Source organism: Lactuca sativa, chromosome 6, assembly GCF_002870075.4.
Source record: "Lactuca sativa cultivar Salinas chromosome 6, Lsat_Salinas_v11, whole genome shotgun sequence".
In the NCBI taxonomy this organism is placed as follows: Eukaryota; Viridiplantae; Streptophyta; class Magnoliopsida; order Asterales; family Asteraceae; genus Lactuca; species Lactuca sativa.
Window position 1 is genome coordinate 62,472,276 of NC_056628.2, and position 13,979 is coordinate 62,486,254.

A 13,979-nucleotide genomic window follows, 5' to 3' on the forward strand; every position below is an offset into this window, starting at 1 on the left:
CATATTTGGAAATTAGACTAATTCATTGACAAAGTGTCAAGTGAAGGACTAGGAGATCGAGTACACAAAGTTGTGTGTTGATCAAAGTCCACCATAAGAGTAACAAAGATATTCGTCATGATTTACTAAAGGTTTAGTAAATATGATTATACTTACAAGATTGGGTGTAATTCTGAATTGATTAAAGGGTTTAGATCAATAGCAGAACGAATAAGAAGAATCAAGTAAGCAAAAAGATAAAAGTTTCTCCATTATAAGAAGAAGGGAGAGTAGCTTTTATGCTTTATGATAGGTCTTAATGATTAAGAACCATATTTCAATTGATCCTCTAAGTACAATTGTATGTTCAAGAAGAGGAATCAAGAATTGAAGAAATGGTTAAATCAAAAAGTCAATCATACTTCGTTCCAAAACAAGTCTTAAAGTAAAGATTGTGACAATGAGTGAAAAGTATTAAAGGTTTACAACATTCATCAAATGTGGAAAGTTGTGATATCTTGAATAAGACAAAGACCGACTAGGACCAATTTATGAAGTGTTTTTGATAAAAAACTACACTAACTCTTGAATATTTGTTTGTCAAGAAATGGTTAATGACAAGAGAATCTTATATGTCAAGGAGTCAGTGGGAGTCTTAATGGTCTTGAAAGGTTTCAAGAACAAATCAAATAAACCTTATCGATCATCACTAGCACACGAGTTAAGGTTTACAACCTATCGTGATGACATTATTTTGATTATGTGCCAATCTAATCGAGTTAATTATGCATGAGAGTTCTATGACTTCTCATTTTGAACGCATAAAAGGCAAAGCACCTTAATCAATGAAAGGTACATTGATAGGAAAGGGTGAGCTGCTTAACTACTTGGAAGACATGGTGGGCAGCTGTGCTACCATAAGGTAAGAAATCAAGATTAAGAAAGTTCTGTCCATATGAGTTTGAATTTGTCGTAAACTTTGGTTTTAACAAATTCACATGGATAGGAACACATACGCCATTTAAATCTAAGTGTCATAAGATTTCCTCCTTCATGAAAATGATTGTGAGGAAATGCTTTCACTAAGAAAGATTTTAAGAAGATAGTGATTGTAAAATTGCATTCTCGAATTCAATTATGGTTACGGTATCCCTTTCCATAATTTGAATTGTGAGGTTTGGCAATTAGTCTTAAGTGTTTAGACACACATATGAACTATCGAAGGCAAAGGTGTATAAGTTCAAGAAGCCTTGATAAAAGATTATCAAAGCACTAAGTATTAGAAACATGAACTTAAGAAATTCAATAAGCATTGTTTTTCTGAAAGTTAAAATGTTTATGAATACATGTCGAAGCTAGTGGGAGCATAAGTGTTATGTTTTATAATAATCATCATGATAGTGGGAGCATAAATGTTAAGGCACGTATTGCAAAGTTGGCAATATTAATTATAGAAAACAAGAGTCATACTTTGCAAAGTTGTAAGAGTTGAAAGGTTGTTTTGCTATAATTAAGGGAGAGAATATTATGCTTCATTTCAAATCTAAAGGATTAGGTTGAGAAATGTTAATAAACTTAGTCAAGGGTACATAGTGTGTTCTTAAAATTTCGATTATGATTACGGCATTCCTCTTCACAATTCGAATTTTGAGAACATAGCAAATAAAACATTATGCATTGTGTCCCATACGCTTCGGGTATAGGATTGATTGCAAATGCTTTAATGTTTGACCATTCTAAAATTTCCAAATGTCTAGCGCATTTAGAGGGAAAAAGGACTAGAATTGGTTTTGACTAAAATGATTAAACAACTATCAAAGGACAATCCAAAGTTCGACGAGGATTGGTCGCTTGTGAGTAGTTGGAAGCATGGTATTGGATGGACCATATCGACATTATTATGAATAGAAAAGGTTCTATTAAGAATGAGTTGTCATATGGAAAATATGGAAGCGTGTCCATATTGGGAATTGAATATTAAAAAAATCTATGTCTAGATTAGAAACTTTTATGCAAAAGGATGTTCAAAGGAATGTACTTTGAGAGAGAGACATCATATCTAAGGAATTGTCTTGTAACAATCTCCGATAGAGGACTTTGTAATATCATTGGCAATAGTCTTTGTGACTTTGGTGCAGTGACATTACGAAAGGATCGTTGCGTAAAGTGTTAGAATCTAGCATATTCTCTAAGTAGCAAGAATTGATATTCTTACGTTTATGAAAAAAGGATTGGAGTTGTAAAATGAGAATGATTGGAAATGTGTTCAATTTGTCTATTTCACAAAAGTAAGAACCATAGGTAAACATTGTGTGCATGCTAGGAGCATGGGACACGTGTAGTAATTCAAGTAAGAAGTTGATTAACCGAAACGACAAATAATGAGTAATCGATATGGTGATAAATAAAAGGTGTTTTATTTATACTCAAAGGTTTGAGGCCATATGGGATTAGTATTATTCTTGTGTTTCACCTTTGTATGTTTTGACTTCCAGAATAATTGAGTTTATTAAGAATAATCGAATTATTCGAACGGGTCACAGTTGTTCATATGTTGGAAGTAGATATGAATGAAGACTGTCGTGAATTGGTGTGTGGATTGTCTAAAGAGCATTAGACATAAGCAAATGTTTGTTGCAACGTTCATGAGTGCTTATGAATATGAATTTGAGCATTGGATCAAACCCACGCTCACTTGGATCACTCCATGAATTGTATCACGAGTGATTGGTGAGACGATAACATCTTATATTCTTGAAACTGAGATGTGTAAGTTGTATCTTGCGAATCGGTTGCACATTGATAATATGTAAACGCACTAGTAACTTGGTGTTATAAAACATATTGTTGTGAGTGATTCGGTGAGTGAGTGCAAGCAAGCATTGTATCAAAGTTTATCCGTTCCTTTTGTTCAAAGTAGGATAAAAGCGATATCTTTGGGCCCCTCGATGGTTTAGTAATGACAAACGTAAATGCTCGGCCGGGCTAGGGCTAATTTGATTTGTTCAATTAGTCAGTCGTCATAAATCAGGAATCGAGATATAGTACAAAGAGAATGATTTGAAATCATATCTCATATGATATCTAGAATGGAGGAATATATGATCCCTTATCTAAGGACACGCGTATCTGATAGGATCAGAGTTGACAACGGCTTTGGAAAGCTACGATTACAGATCGGGATCCGAAGTCATACGCAGAATAGTTGTTAGACTTATCCAAGTGGGAGACTGTTGGATTAGTGTCTAAGTCCATAACTATTTTGGTATGTACTTGACCCGATGGTGCATGGTCCTTTTGGGTTGCCTTCACCAAAGCAACTTGATTGGAGAAATAAATAAAGAGAGAGAGGTTATTATGATTTATTAATATGTTATAAGAATAATATATTAAAGGAGAAATCATATTTGTTTAATTAATATTGGTCAATAATTAATTAAGAATTAATTTTGTGATCAAGTGTAATTAATTAAACTAGAGGGGCTGAATTGTAATTATGTGATAGTTACAAAATAAGGTAAGGATTATCTTAAATATAGGGTGAACGAATTTAAGGAGGTAATGCCTTAGAATTCGACTAGGATAAGGGTTTCTAAGACTTATCTTATGGTTGCTTGGTGGGCAAGCAACTAGATAAGGATAAGGACTAAAACCCTAATCTTTACACCTATATAAACCCCCTAAGGCTCATGAATTCGTCCAACCCTTCCCAAGAAGTCCTAAGGACGAATTCCTACCTCTCTCCTCTCTCTTTATACCTTCTCCACTTGCTTATGGTGTTTGTAAGCCATTAGAGGAGTGACACTTGTGACTCTCAGCCTTCCAAAGTCAATTCAAGGAGGAATTGGATTGTTATTACTATATAACAATCAAGGTAATATCTTAAACCTAATTATATGTTAATATTGATTTCCATATGCTAGAATTAGGGTTTATAGTCTTCGATTCAAAGCATGTACAATAGAGAAACCTAGATCCAAGCATTAGGGTTTGTATGAGCACATAAGATGTCTTATGACCAAAACACATCAGTGGTATCAGAGCCATGATTGGTTTCTATTGCATTGATGTCTTGTATGTTTAAAAAATTCGATTTTTGTGATTCTGCTTGATGAACTCGGCGAGTACCACAATGTACTCGACGAGTAGGCCTCAACTCGGCGAGTACAGTGTGGTACTCGACAAGTTCGAGCGTCAGATAAAGCCATATCCGGGATTTCTTGTTGTTTTTGCATAAGGATAGTTACCTTATCATGTTAGATCAATATTAATCCGACTATATGATATATTTGACTATATTTTTGATCTAATTGAAGATATTTATCAATTAATAAGATAATTGTTTCCTTATGTGATAATTGATTAATTATTTTGAGTAAATTGATAAATTATTTTGCAAGAAATCATTAAATAAATCAAATATGGATAATTATGTGATTAATTGTTAATTTAGATTATTTGATCCTTGTTGTTATGAAAATTTTCATATTTTGCCCTTTAGGTTTTATAGTTTGAATTTGAACCCAAAAGTTTTGTTGTTATGAAATTTAAATAGTTGAAACCCTAATGTTTTGAACTTCTTATGGGCATTAGGCTCTTATATCAACAACCTATCAGGCTGATATATACCTTGATTACATCTCACATGATACTTTTTGGTTATGGTTAGCTTGTGGTTGCTCAAAGAATAACACCTTAGCAAAAACAATACACCATATACTTACAAAATGGTCAAGGATTCAAGTTCAAATAGCCACATAACAAACAACTATGTACTTGATTTATCACATAATGCTCTCAAGAGTTGGAAAAAAATAGCCCTATTGCAAACAAATACACCATTTTCAATCATAAAGTATACATGCAACACTTTTCAAAGTACATCTACCATAACTACAAAACCAACATACGTCAAATGGCTCATAACAATTTTACAAATCCCTTTGAAAAGATCAACACCAAGTACAAAATAGCACGACTAAAACTACACTATCATTGTATCACTCGTGACTTGAACAAGATAAGAAGCTTTACTTCGAACCTACACATTGTTACACAAAACTTCATCATAAAACAACAAAAAACCAAATTATAGAGAAATATAATAAACGAATTAATCACATACACACCTTTGAAGCATAAGACCTTGTGTCGGTAATGTTGATTTGACAACAACAATTGCGTAGATAGAGGCCCCACATTTCATTCAACAATGTCTTCTCTTTCATCATTGGATTATATAAAAACCAGTTTTCAGTCAACACCAAGTAATTATAAATTCTAAAAAGATCACAAGTTTTGTCTTTTAGATTGATCAATGTCAGTTGTCTTATCACCTCTTCTTCATCCTCTACCTTGTCAAAATAGCCTAGAAGAAATCGGAAAGCAATTTCACTTCTAAGTTGCTTGGAGTGCAAGCAAACTGAAGGAATACACTCAACAGCTCTCAAGCAATTTATGTCCAAAGGAATCCTGTTTTTACAAAATCAAAAAAGATAGTTTTTTTTTTTGGTAATTAAGATAAGGGAAAACTCCATAAAAGTCCTTATATTTTGGCATTATAATCGATTTAGTCCTTATATGTCTTTTTTATTCACTTAAGCCACAAAAACCGGCAATTATATTCATTTTGACCCTTTTACATGGGAAAACTTTCAAAATCTACACTCTGTGCCCAGGTTTTAAATTTTATTACAAATTTGGTCCAAAAATTTACACTTTTGGCCTAAATTTTAATATTTGGTTACGAATTCATCCTAAATTTAGTTTTTTACAACTTTTTTTCAATGTTTTGTTTTGAATATGTTTTTTTCGGTAAAAAATCATATTTGTACAAAAAATATATATTTTCACATAAAAAACCTTTTTTCTATATAAAAACTTTTTTATGTGAAAATATATTTTTTGTAAAAATATGATTTTTTAAAGAGAAAAAACATATTCAAAACAAAACAAAGAAAATGTAAAAAACTAAATTTAGCATGAACTCGTAACAACGTTTTGAAATCCGGGCTAAAAGTGTAGATTTTTGGACCAAATTTGTAATAAAATATAAAACTTTGGCCAAAAGTATAAATTTTGAAAGCGGGATGACCTGTTGACCGGGTAAAAGGGTCAAAATGAATATAATTATCGAGTTTTGGGACTTAATTGAATAAAAGAAAAACATATAAGAACTAAATCAATTACGAGACCAAAATGTAAGGACTTTTATGGAGTTTTCCCTTAAGATAAATGAAAGAAAAGAAAATAGTGGTGAATAAAAACCTTGAAGCAATGGATTTTGATATTTTTGTACAGCTGGCACTCCATTCTTCATCTTTGAAGAAATTAATCAAAGATATCATACATTCATATAAATCCATAGACAAGCCTAGTAACTGTCGATCTAACATAAGACGAATTATAACAACCACCAACTCTTCTACTTCTGATGTTGAGAAAACAAAATGAAAATTCCTACAAAATAAATTAAAAGAAATTTAAAATTTTGTTACTAAAGATGTCATGTGGGCCCGTTTGTTATGCAGGACAAAACAGGTTGTACTATGTCTGATGTTAATAATTGCAAATTTGTGTCCCATCCAAAAAGGTGGGACGTGGAGTTAGTTTTTGTGTATTGCTTGTGCAAAAGACGTAAATGCCCTCATCATATTGATCATTGAAAATAAATGTATTGGTATATGAAGTTTTCCCTAACCTGGTTTGGCTACAAGTAGAGATGTATTTGATCCATGCTCTAATGTTTTGAGGTGGGCCCACGTGTTCAGAATCTGAAATTAGAGAAAAAAGGAATTAAGTAAGATGCTATAAAGTATAAAATTCAAATAGACATAAGAATGTTGCTATTTCTTGAATTATACCTCCAAGGTCCATTTCAGTATCACAAGAATCTTTTTTAGGTGAATTCAGTAAATATCCATAAGTTTCAAGGGCAACATTGAGTTCCAAATAAGTTGGAAGCCAATCAATCTTTAAAGACAATGATTCACCCTAAATAAACCAAGAAAATAAACTAAATTATACATGATGAATTATATTGACTTGAATTAATGACAATTGACACCTCATTTTTTAGCAAAATTGCACACCAAAAGTTGACTGCAGCACTTCTGAGAGCTTCCTTTGATGAGTACAACACTGTAATTATAAACATGGGAAAAAAATAAAATGTGAATTATTGTGTAAAAAATATAAAAGTGTTAGGAGATGAATGAGTTTAACATACTTAAGTGAAAAGTCCATGTTGCTATGGATTTCTCTACTTTGCCACATTTTTGGACCAATTTCAATAGCCAGCCATTAGTCAATAAACCCTCAAAGAATGTTTCTCCTGCAACAAGAAGATGACAAATACTATTGGTAAGGGTAATTACAGGATTGGACTTTGAAATTACCAGATTGCCCCTTACTAACATGTTTCCAATGTTTTTTTATTACCATGTATATCATGAATGGATACTTTTTTTTAAAAATACTGACCTGATTCGGTACTAAGCTCAACCAATGAATTCACTTCATGGTTCAAAAAAGAATGAAAAATAGAGCAACTTTGAAGATTGGTAAATTCAAATGAAGGTGGGGATTTCTGTAAATTGTAAGAAGAAAATTGTGTTATGATGTGTGATAATATACAAAGATTGTTAATCAGAAAATCAAAAGTCAAAACATCATGTAATAAACCTGGTTCCCAAAAACTTGAAGACCCCAAATGGAAACATCATCCTCATCGCTTAGTTTTGTCATCTACAAAATACAACTCATTGAGTTACATTGCAATGAAAGAGCAACAATGTTTTATACGAATTCAGATAGATAATGAAAAAATAAGAGCAAGATTTGTGCCTTTTCATGACATTCGTCAACGTATTTAGATAACTTGGCAACTCTGCCGTCTTCGTCATCATCAGAGTTGTAGGTTTTTTTGGTTTTAGCTATTTTTGATTCCCTTTCGATTACCCTATTCTTCTCCTTGTAGTGATCCACTAGTAAATCATCCAGACCAATCACTTTTTTCCTGTGAATTTACAGTTGAAGCTTCACATATTTGAAGTAACAAAAGTGAAAGTGCATCTGTTAACTATCAAAAGAGGATTTGACCCTTAAACTGTAGTGGAATCAGATAAAAATCAAAAACCCTAACAGTCGAACATGTCAACAGAAGTCAAAAGGTAATGACCAATAATCTAAACCCTAATTTTACAGATTTTGAAAGTTCATACGAATGAAACGACGCAAGAAAACAAAAGCGGGAACGAAGGAAACGTTTCGACTTTCAGGAAAAGAGCAAAGGGGGTTAACGTTACCTTTTTTTGGGGGCGACAACGGGTGAAGATGCGAGTAGAGCATCCGACTCGAAATCAAAAGGGTCGTCTTCCATATTCTGAAGTTTTGAAAGATTTTCTGATCTTCGAGAATCGAGAATCTCTTCTGTGTTGAGGAACCTGACACCGTTTCAAACAAGACGCCTTCCGCCGCGCCAAAACTGGGAAAGAAAACCTTTTGGATGGCCCCGACCCGATTACCAAACTGATGGGTCTTTATTCGGGTTTTCAATCCGAGCATCAAGTAATTCGATCCGCTTATTAATTGGGCTTTGGGCTTTGAAGTGGAAAACACATAGTTAACAATACAAGTTCAAAATTGAAGCAATACTCTAACAACACCAACAATTTCAAAGCCGAACTGACTCATTTAGAAGCAATAAATATTCTAACGAAATTTGGGCACGGCAATGGCTGCATTTTGACCAAAACTAGTTTTACCCAAAACAATACCAACAATTTCAAATCAACATACAAGTTGAAAATAGAAGCAATTTATATCATTTTAAGCGAATAATGACATTTGACAACTATTTTAACATTTATAACCATAAAATGAACTTTTATTATTTAAAGCTATAACGAAATATATATTTTTTCGTTATTTAAAACACCAAATCACAACACTCCTAAAAATAAATTAAAATTTTATTTATGAATTAATGGAATATAGTCGATATACGGCGTACTCTAAGAGGCTAAGTCCTAGAAATCCTAACTCCAAATCCATTTCTCGATCCAGAGTTCTAGACGTGAAAGGCATGTATTCTGTTATTCATTTCATTCTAGTCAATGTAAAATGCTAATTATTAGTTAATTTAGAGATGTGCATAATTTGTATAAATTTAACATGTGAAAAGCTACTCAAAAATAACATGTCGGCTCTTTGACCTAAAATCAACCCACTAACCCGCAAACACATATGCTTAAACGAATTATATGGGTTGGGCTGGGTTGGGTCAATGTATTCTGACCCACCAACTCGTCAACCCGAAACCCGACCCAATTGTCAAGCCTATTAATAAGCCAAACACCTTCCATAATCAACAAATGATCGAAAGTAACCACCCACTCTTTCAAGAGCATTATTTTATCCTAAACATTAAGAATACCACAAGATAACCCATTAGAAGCAGAAATAGCAAAATCAAAAAAGAATTACCCTATAAACGTCTAACATGAAAGTCGTTGATTGAGTCAAATTTTATCTTTTGAATAGTAAGGAAATTAATGCAATGATTAAGACATAATTTCCTCACCCATCTCTTTTTTCGCCTAAGCAAAACCTTAAATATTCGATGAAAGAAAATTCGTTGACACTCAAATTCTCCAAATTGTGTAATAATCTTCTAATTATGTACTTCACACCCATTTGTTGAAAACCCCATAGCTTCACTAATCTCTACAAAAGCATTAAGCTTTTCTAGAATATAAAACCCCTCTGAATGTTATTAGGTGTTAAAGGCTTGTGCGTTGCTTCCCGTTACCACCACCACTTTCTATTAACGTCGTTTTCTTCTTTTTATCAAAACGTCGGTACCCACACCCACCAGCCTAAGAGTCTCGCACCTTATAACTAACATCCGAGCCTTCACAAACCTGGTCTCCAATGATTTTATTTTGTCCTAAAACAGGCCCAGTCTTACTTACTAAAACCGAGGCAGCAGCAGGAGAAAAAACAGCCCCTCGGTACTTTTGATCATGTTGTTGATCACATGCTTCTTTTCTCGGACAGTAGGCGTGAATTAGGATTTATAGAATTTTGTTGATTTCCTTCCATCGACTTGGCAATTGACGTAAGTAGAGTCGGTTCATCTTTATCTTGAGAAGCAAAAATTCTAGATATTGTTTTTCCATTAGCTATAACCCATATATTAGCTATAATTAAATCATTTAAACCGAAAAGCGTCACAGTTCACTTCAACATTAGAAACATTATTCTGATTATTGTCTTGCAATTGAATCGGTTTCCGATACCCCTTCCAAATCATCGTTTTCATCTCATTCCTCTACTTGAACCGACGGTTCAATCTCACCGTCTTCCACTTCATTTTGCAGAATGTGTGGATTTACAAAACTATCAATATTTTCTTTCGATTTTAACTCCTAACCCGAATCATATGAATCTCCCCTTCAAAAGTTAAATTAAATAAATCCACAATCAATGAAGCTTCGGTAGTTTTAATAAATATCTCATACTGAATAAATTAGTGTCACACCCCAGTCAGCGGTGGAAACGTTAGGTTGTGCAACGTAGTCATAGATCACAGTTATTGAACATTGAACAATAAAAAAAATAACAATACAAAATACATATTCTATTAATACCGAATAGATAATACATTGTTTTTGTTCTTCGAGTACATGAAAACCAAACTACGATGAGTGTCTTAATAATCATGCATAAAACATAAATTGGGATTTATTAGTGGTTCCTTAATTATTCATGAGGGTAAAACTCCATTTAATTACGTCTTTTAGAATACATGAGTTTTGAAGATATGTCAATAATAATGTTGGTGAGTTTCAAACGTTTTGACACATTGTACTTTTATAACTAAAAGTATATTTATATAATTTTGATTGGTTATCCGGCTTATATAAAATGTGTACTTTTTCTAACCAAAAAGTGTAAAATTTGATACTATAAATATCTACCTTACTTATGTGATACGTGGTTCTTTTCATTTTGATATTATGATCATAAGTTCTTACCTGACTTATCAAATACATTCATACTTGTAAATCACTACAAGTACTAAATAGATCAAATTAAGTCCTATTTAAACTTAATTAATTGCTTTTAGAGTGTACTTTGTGGCGATTATAAGCCTATACCGAGCTAATGGCTAGATTCAACCTCTATAAGGCACTAAAAAAGGGTCAAAACATCTCCAACACTTCATCAATGTCGTGAAAGAGATTAGAGAATGAACATTATCAACCGTTTAGACTCATCAGGCAAGGGTTGTAGCTATCAACAACATGTACGGTGTCAACACGTATAGGTCTATACACAACGTTACTCACTCGTTTAAGATTAATGTCTATAGCATAGAGGGGTTTTACTAAGTTTTTGTTCTTCGTTAATGAAGTGATCAACTTATATAGTACACCCAAGTTGAAATAGTTCTAAAAGTGTGTGCTTTCATTTCCTAAACTTTAAGTTAAAAACTTTCTAGACTCGTTTTTCATTTGTTAAGTTCAAACCACTCTATAAGTGTGATTGTGTGTCCTAAACTTTAAGTTGTGAAGTTTCTAGACTTGTTTTTATTCATTGTATAAAAACCATTATAAATTATCTAACGAAATTTGGGCAGCGTAATAGCTGCATTTTGACCAAAACCAAGTTTTACGCTAAACAATACCAATAATTTCAAATTAACATACAAGTTCAAAATAGAAGCAATTGTTGGAATCCTAAGTCTTGGGGTCCAAGCAATCTTATTTATGGCAAGTCTAGTTTATGGCAAGTTGGTTATAAGTTTTCCAGTCTAATACAAGTTGGTATGTTAGGCTATATATACATGTCCATAATCGAGTTTATGATTATGAGAACATATTGTAAAAACATTGGTTTTGAGTGATTTTCCAATTAATCAAAGAGTTATTTTGGTTATTTTGTTTTGCATTCTTGTTTTATAAACTTTAATTGGTATTAGAGCTTAGGAACCGAAGGCTAGGAGATCAAATTTTTACCTGTTGTCAAGTTAGGTCAACATGTCGAATGCAGGAGGAGCTGCTCCGGTGAATGTGAAGGAAGTTGGGTCCACCACAGTCGTATGTCCCATGTTATCATCAACCAATTATACTGTTTGGGCTCTACGAATGAAGGTAGGTCTCAAAATCCATAAGGCTTGGACAGTAATTTATCCAGGAACAGAAAAGAACGAAGATAAAGATTACCTGGCGATGAGGTTGTTGTATCAGGCGATCCCGGAGACTTTGATTATGTAAATCAGGGATGTGGAGTCCTCAAAGGTGTTGTGTGACGCAATCAAAGCCAGGCGTATGGGTGATAACCGCGTGAAGGAGGATAGGTTACAAACCTTGATGGAAAAAATCAACCGATTAAAGATGTCTGACTCGGAATCGATTGACGATTTTGCGGGAAGATTGTCTGGGTTAGCCTTAAAATCGGCATCCCTAGGAGAAGTAATTGATGAAACGAAGCTTGTGAAGAAATTTCTCAAATCATTACCGAGAGTGAATTTCATCCACTTGGAACAAGTCTTGGATCTCAATTTGGTTGGATTTAAAGATGTTGTGGGAAGGCTTAAAGCTAATGAAGAAAGGATTAGATAAGAAGGTGATGACGGAGGAAAAGAATCGAAGGGTTTGTGGTCATCGAGCAGTGGCGACAATGGTTCAAGTGGTGGCGAGGGCTTGTCTGGTGGAGCGAAGGAAAGATCGACAAAGGGAAAAGGGGTGTCGACTGGTAATCATGGATCAGGAGGGTTCTATGGGTCCGACGGATCAAGTGGGCCTAAATCATGTAATTGGGTATCATAAAGGGTTAAACCCAATCACCACAAGTCCAATTCTAATTTAATTCAACCCAATTCCACCAATTGCAAAAAAATGTAATTGTTGTTGTGACAAAAATCGGAAAAATAGCGAAAAAGGACCGATCTAAGGTAATTTGTTTTTAGTGTGATATATCAAGTCACATTACCAATGAATATCCGGAACGACTTCAAAAATTACAAGAAGGTGATTTTTCGGAATGTGATGACAACGATGAGCCCATATTTTAAATACGGGTTGGGGTTGAAGAATTCTCTAGAAGGATTTAGAGATTCGAGGGTGATTATTGGAATCCTAAGTCTTGGGGTCCAAGTAATCTAATTTATAGCAAGTCTAGTTTATGGCAAGTTGGTCATAAGTTTCCCAGTCTAATACAAGTTAGTATGTTAGGCTATATACCTATCCATAATCGAGTTTATGATTATGAGAACAAATTGTAAAAGCATAGGTTTTGAGTGATTTTCCAATTAATCAAAGAGTTATTTTGGTTATTTTGGTTTGCATTCTTGTTTTCTAAACTTTAGCAATTTATATCATTAATTTAAGCGAATAATGACATTTGACAAGTATTTTAACATTTATAACAATAAACCATAAAATGAACTTTTCTAATTTATAGTTATAACAAAATATATACAAATGGTTTAAAAACATTCGTTTTACCAACCGGTGTGTGTGTGTGTGTGTGTATATATATATATATATATATATATATATATATATATATATCAAAAAAATCAACTTATATAAACCTTTAAACTAATGATTTAACTTTTATATAAAAAGAAATGACGAGATGCACGTATTCTCCCCCGAGAAAAACATAAAAATTTGAAGAGGGGGGGGGGGGGGGGGGGGGAACTCACTTTCATTCGGTGCTTTATCATTGCTTTGTTCAGATATGAAATGGGGATTCGAACCGCGACTTGTTATTTTACAAACGACACTTGAAGGTTGTAGGTAGGGCAAAAGCAAGTTGGAAAACTATTCGGATTCACCGGAAAACTGTTCGGATCGGGAACTGGGATTTGTCTAGCAATTTCTGACTTTTTACTTGATACACTTTTTGTAACATCCCATTTATTAAATAATAAAATAAATGAATTAATAATTGAATAGTAGTCCAAAATCCATAATATTTAGCGGGGT

General features: G+C 33.3%; 1 protein-coding gene across 1 annotated transcript; it reads right to left on the reverse strand.

The window, feature by feature from the left end:
- Positions 1-4,783: 4,783 nt before the first annotated feature.
- LOC111897806 (uncharacterized) lies at positions 4,784-8,481 on the reverse strand. The gene is made up of 11 exons (XM_023893750.3): positions 8,286-8,481; positions 7,825-7,996; positions 7,663-7,725; positions 7,462-7,567; positions 7,208-7,312; positions 7,046-7,119; positions 6,843-6,972; positions 6,680-6,752; positions 6,247-6,438; positions 5,109-5,451; positions 4,784-5,020 (listed from the first exon to the last, which is right to left on the reverse strand). The coding sequence occupies exons 1-11, from the start codon at positions 8,357-8,359 to the stop codon at positions 4,964-4,966; spliced, it is 1,389 nt and encodes a 462-aa protein (XP_023749518.1). The 5' UTR covers positions 8,360-8,481; the 3' UTR covers positions 4,784-4,963.
- Between the last annotated feature and the right edge of the window lie 5,498 nt (positions 8,482-13,979).